This window comes from Lynx rufus, unplaced genomic scaffold (assembly GCF_022079265.1).
Source record: "Lynx rufus isolate CCGP_SWC_20201006 ecotype Redwood Valley unplaced genomic scaffold, mLynRuf1.p SCAF_5, whole genome shotgun sequence".
NCBI classification, from domain to species: Eukaryota; Metazoa; Chordata; class Mammalia; order Carnivora; family Felidae; genus Lynx; species Lynx rufus.
This window is the reverse complement of record NW_025814867.1, coordinates 144873413-144879556: the sequence shown is the minus strand read 5'-3', so window position 1 is coordinate 144879556 and position 6144 is coordinate 144873413. Positions and strand designations below refer to the sequence as shown.

The window sequence follows — 6144 nt, the reverse complement described above, 5'->3', positions numbered from 1 at the left end:
TTCTGAATTGGGCAGCATTAAGTTCCAATGAAATCCCCTATGTAGTATTTAGTAAGCTAGTCAATGTAATTAGTCAAGCTTATTTTAATAGTCATATTTCCAAACCTAAACTTTGCTACCCTCCACAGAGCCTTGTTACATATATTGTTGGAATCATGTGCTCAGATGATTGGATAATTGATGGAAACTTTCTCGACAGATTTGTAATTGGCTCAAGACAATTCCTGGGTGACAAAAACCAAACATGGTTTCCCAATAAAACTGGAGTCTATAATAATTGTTTCATTTAAGATAGATGCTATAGCTGTGAAAAGATCAAGTCCTCTCATTATCAACTGACAGGAGTGACTTATACATGCTAGATATCAAATAAATATTTATTGCATGAATCACAAAATTCATTACATGCCCTGGCCCTTCCTTGTCAGTATATAAAGGTTGCAGGGTAGTAGGTGACGTTCAAACTTTGGAAGCACTCTTTCCCTCAACGGAAACCTCACCCTCTGCCACCATGTGTTACAACTATTATGGAAACTCTTACGGGGGCTGTGGATATGGCTCTGGCTGTGGCTATGGTTCCAGATATGGCTGTGGCTATGGCTATGGATATGGTTGTGGATATGGCTCTGGCTGTGGCTGTGGCTATGGCTGTGGATATGGTTGTGGATATGGCTCTGGCTGTGGCTGTGGCTATGGCTGTGGATATGGTTGTGGATATGGCTCTGTCTGTGGCTGTGGCTATGGCTGTGGATATGGTTGTGGATATGGCTCTGGCTGTGGCTATGGCTGTGGATATGGTTGTGGATATGGCTCTGGCTGTGGCTGTGGCTATGGCTGTGGATATGGTTGTGGATATGGCTCTGGCTGTGGCTGTGGCTATGGCTGTGGATATGGTTGTGGATATGGCTCTGGCTGTGGCTGTGGATATGGTTGTGGATATGGCTCTGGCTGTGGCTGTGGCTATGGCTGTGGATATGGTTGTGGATATGGCTCTGGCTGTGGCTGTGGCTATGGCTGTGGATATGGTTGTGGATATGGCTCTGGCTGTGGCTGTGGCTATGGTTCCAGATATGGCTGTGGCTATGGAAGTGGCTGCTGTACCTGCTGACCATTTTGCTACAGAAAATGCTGTTCTTCTTGCTCCTAGAATATTGTATGCCTCTGAAGAAATATTTCAAGATTAACATTTTTCCCTAAAAGATGCTTCATTTTATTATCTCTATATGCAAGTAAGAATTGGATACCACCTGTGTTTACTTCAGAGAACCTGTTATTGAGGAATTATGAATGTTTCCATTATGTTACATGAAAACAGAAGATTTGATTCTGGTTATGTTCAAAATGTAAATTCTTGGTTATCCTGTTCTATGGTTTTGTATTGTCCATGAGCATAAAAACTCCATATGTGGGATAAAAGTATATTTTTTCAATACATAAATTTCACTTGTTCCTGAAAGTTATTGAGTCCTTTGGGCCAGATTCATCACCGATGTTAGTATTTGTGGCTTCCCTGGAAGGTTGGGTAACCACTGTGTAAGCTAAACCTTCTGTTTGATTTTGCTGTTAACATAAAATTGCTCTAAAATGTAAAGTCCAGGGGTGTCTGGCTGGCTCAGTTGGTAGGCATATATGACTCTTGACCTTGGGGTGGTGAGTTCCAGCCCCATGCTGGGCATGGAGCCACCTTAGAAAAATATAAAATAAAATGTAAAGTCCAATTAAAAAAATAATATGGTGCTGTTTCAGATAGGAAGATCAGGTTAAAAGTCTGAAGAAGTGACAAGTAGGCTGATATTTGGCAAATGGATAGATGCTAGAATAAGGGGAAGAATGTTGGAGGCAGGAGGGAGAACAGGCGCAAAACTCTCAGCAGATGGGAGGTTAGTATGCTTAGGGACTGTAAGGAGGTCTGGGGACAGGAGAGCAGAAACCATCTAGACTGGAGAGGTGAGTAGAGGCCAGGTCACGCAAAGCCTTGTGTTATAAGGTGTTAAGATTTGCTTGGATTTTGTCTTAAGATACTTATTGGTTTATCCAGCCATTTGTTCTTGTCTTTGCAACTTCTTTCCTTTCTGTCTTTTTTCCATCTTTTTTCCATCTTTCATATCAATACTAAACACAAATTCACACCATTTCCGTGTTTCCGCGTGTGTGGATTGGACTATGGAAGATTGGAAGAAAGGTAACTTGTTTGGAGCATGTTGGAATAATTGAAGGGGGTATAGTGTCTGGTCTGGACTTGGAAATTTGTAAGGGCAGCTCGGAGACGGGGGGGAAGGGAGGAAGAGGCTATGAGAGGGGGTACTTACAAGTGTGTACCTCATAGCACTTTGTGTTGACACCACCATTTTCTTCCCATATTTTAAAATATTTGTTACATGGAAGAGAGATTAATATTGGTTTCCTGGTTCCAGGGACCAGAATTAGATGAACATGTATGGAATTAAAAGGAGGCTAACATCTTAATATGTGACAGTTTTAAAATATAACAGGCAAAAATGGATTTTGGTGTCATAGAGGTTATTCAGCTCTGAGGGTGTCTGGGTATGGGCTACGTTACTACTTACTCTGGTTGTTACAGAGAAATTAAAACACATAGGAGCCAGTTAGATCTGTCTGACTCTTAACACCTCCCCCTATTCTAATTTTTAAAAAGTGTTGATCCTATAATGTAAACAATGCCTGCAAGGCATAAAATCAGAGTCACTGAAAAAAGTGGTAATGTTCTTAACAATGATAGGAAAGAAGTGAAATGAAAAACTTTTTATAGATTTGGAAGATGGCCAGAGATAATGAATATATTTTATTACCTTATCCTATAGGAAGGAGACAAGGCATGAGGCTGAGGTAATATGGCAATAGTAACCATATTAGCAAAGTAAGGCTGTAGAATCAGCAGAAGCTTAAACCTAGACAAGTCTGCACCGGTTTGCATTCCCACCAACAATGCAAGAGGGTTCCTTTTCCTCCACATTCTTGCCAACCCTTGTTGGTTCTTGTGTTTTTGATTTTATCCATTTTGACAGGTGTGAGGTGATATCTCATTGTGGTTTTGATTTGCATTTCCTTGGTGTTGAGTGTTGTTGAACATCTTTTCATGTGACTGTTGGCCATTTGGATGCCTTCTTTGGAGAAATGTTTGTTCATGTCTTCTGCCCATTTCTAATTGGATTATTTACTTTTTGGGTGTTGAGTTGCATAGGTTCGTTATATACTTTGGGTACTAGCACTTTAATGGCTATGTCATTTGCAAATATCTTCTCCCATTTAGTAGGTTGCCTCTTAGTTTTGTCAATGGTTTCCTTGACTGTGCAGAGACAGTTAAGAAACAAAACAAATTAGAAAAGGAAAAGAGAGAGAGAGAGAGAGAGAGAAACCAAGACACAAACTCTTAACTATAGAGAATACACTGATGGTTACCAGATGGGAGGTGGGTCGTGGGGTGGGTTAGATAGGTGATGGGGGTTTAGGAGTACACTTGTGATGAGCACTGGAGGATGTCTGATATTGTTGAATCCCTATTTTGCAAACCTGAAACTAACATAACACTATATGTTAACTATACTGGAATTTAAAATTAAAAAAATACATAAAATAAAAAGAAAAAAAAATAAACATGAAAAAAACCTAGACAAAGTAAGATAGAAATATTCCATATTAACCAAAGGCTGCATTACAGACTTCATTGGGGGGAAAATACTAGGGAGGAGTCGGGAAAAGAAATATGGCATTTGCAAGGATCTTAAGTTACACTAGGAATTTTCCATGGAGGATTCTGAGAGATTTGAATCATATAGAAACTACTAACAAAAAGAGATTTCACAATAAAATGAGATTGCTTGAAACAATAAATTGAGAGTTCCCCAATACTGAAACTATTAAAAGAGAGGTTACTTGTATCTCCCTATTATATTATTATGCAATACAATAGTACAGATTATATGTCACATCAAGCAAACTTGGAAATGCAATTTTAATTTGGCACTGAACCCTTCTGAGTGTCAGTCTCTGTTAAATGACATTTTTAATTCACAATTTGATAGTTTCACCAAATGGTTTCACGGCTCACATACAGACAACTGGAAAAGGAATGTTTTCAGCCAATAAAGCATTTTACAGTAGCGAATACTGCCTAGTCGTGTGGGAGGAGCTGGACCAAATCACATTTTGACTCAGATTCAATTGACATCTAAGCAGGAAGAGGGAAAAGAGGGAAAAAGTATATTTGCTGTCAGTGTGATTCTCATAGAACTTTTAATGTATAATCTCGTGAATCAGCAGGAGCCCCCGTACAACGACACATTACTCATCACTCTTGAAACATTCAGCTGCAGTATGGTCACACCGCCAAGCAGCAACTGACTTTACTCTTCCATAGTAAACTGTGGAACTCTGGGAATGCAGAAATTTACTTTCTCCCTATTAAATACATAGGCCTATTCCCAAGGGAGGGGACTGTAACCTCAATAGATGTTTATGATCACTGATCTTCAAAATATGCTATGAAGCTAAGCCCTGTGATGTATGGTTTGATACTACATGTTTATAAAAATATGATTTAAAATGCACCCAACAAGGTGCACTGAGGCCAATTGCATGGTAGTTTGTTTTCTGAGGGAGTTGGGTCACTTTTGAAAACTTATTATGAAAAACATTAATTAACACAGACGCACTTGAAACCAGAGCAACATTACACAACATCTTAAAATTTTAGTACAATAAATATATCGGTATAAGTAAATGTAGGTATTTGAAAAGCTGCTGTTATTTGGGATTCCTTGTATGTGGATCAAAGAAAGGGGGAAAGGAAAAATAGAATGTATTGAGTCTCCACTATACATCAGGATCTGTGCTATACTCTTTGTATCTCCTATATATTTTCTACAGACATTTTGACAAAATTTTAAATACATGTAGTTATTTTTGTTCCAATTTAGAGGTTATAAAAACTGAGGCTCACAAATCTGAGGACATTTTCCTTGGTCAAATCGTTAGCAAGTGGCTCAGCCGGAAAGGGAATCGATCTGTGTGCCATGGAAAGCTATTTCTATTACAGAGCCTCTGAAACTTGGGGGAGACATGTATCAGTCATCAATTTACTGCCTCTCAGCTTCAAACTCCCCCTTCAGTAGATGCTCTGTGATGACACATGGGATTCCTTTAGGCATTTTTTTCTTTGCTGTGAGCATGGTATGAAGCTTTCTCACTAGCGGGGGGTGTTGGGACATTGCAAGAGGAAGTGGTTCTGAATTTTTTGGGTGCAGCACTGGAGGGAAGGGGAGGGTGTTCAGTAGTGTGGATGTGAAGACATCTGGGGAAGCTCTACTCAGTCAAGAGTTGAGGATGTGAGGGATCCTCAGTGATGCCGGAGCCTCAGACTGACAAGAATCTTTATTGGCTCCCCTCCATATGGAAACCTGTACCTTGAAGACTTCTCATCCACGAATCCCTGTTGACCTCCTGCCCTCAAAGACACCCAGATTCCCTCTACAGGAATTCCCCATCCTCTGTCTGCCTGTATCCCAGAGCTTCCCAGGCCCTCTACATGCCCACACCATCGGTTGCTTGTTTTTCATCTGCGTTCCAGAAAGAGTTGTCTCCTACTTGGTCAATGACTGCGGAACTACCCTAGTCTGGCCAAACCGGTGAACTTCTCTGCTTTCTAGTGGGCTGAACTAATCTTTTCAAGTTTTTTTTTTTTTTAATTTTTTGAGTAGTCTGTCACATTCTTAGGGTACCATATAGAATTTCCTCATATCATATAGCTACTCTTTTATCATGGTTTAATAATTTTGTTTCACATTAAAATTTCTGTTTATCCTACTATGTGGTTTCTGTCTCCTGATTAGAATCAGACTGATATAGAGGTCTTTAGTTTTAGGAGTCATCTGTGTGTTTACAGTGGTCAAATCAGTGGCAGCAGATAAGATTTAATAGTGTATAAGGTGAAAAGCAAAGATGTAGGATAAAGTAACCACAAGAAGCCCAAAACTTAGGGAAAAGCAAGGAAAGATTGTTAATTAGAGAGATGTCCTGGACCAGAAGCCCATGCATAAGGGAAATGGTGGTAAAAGAGGATATCAAATTAAAAGTAAGGATGAATAATAAATACCATGGAAAGGTCACTATTATTAATGTCATGAT

At 39.5% G+C, this 6144-nt stretch overlaps 1 protein-coding gene across 3 annotated transcripts; it reads left to right on the top strand.

Annotated features, from left to right (window-relative positions):
- The first annotated feature begins 511 nt into the window (after positions 1 to 511).
- LOC124526048 (keratin-associated protein 21-1-like) lies at positions 512 to 1108 on the top strand. 3 transcript variants are annotated; one of them, XM_047098757.1, is made up of 3 exons: positions 512 to 536; positions 684 to 801; positions 1012 to 1108. In XM_047098757.1, the coding sequence occupies exons 1-3, from the start codon at positions 512 to 514 to the stop codon at positions 1106 to 1108; spliced, it is 240 nt and encodes a 79-aa protein (XP_046954713.1). The 3 variants fall into 3 exon arrangements, with proteins under 3 accessions (XP_046954713.1, XP_046954711.1, XP_046954710.1); XM_047098755.1 differs by lacking the exon at positions 684 to 801 and having other exon boundaries at positions 512 to 537; positions 895 to 1108; XM_047098754.1 differs by having other exon boundaries at positions 512 to 1108.
- The last annotated feature ends 5036 nt before the right edge of the window (positions 1109 to 6144 follow it).

Bases quoted from the DNA above. Each gene is read 5' to 3' on its own strand.
- LOC124526048 (XM_047098754.1), top strand. From the start codon at position 512: ATGTGTTACAACTATTATGGAAACTCTTACGGGGGCTGTGGATATGGC.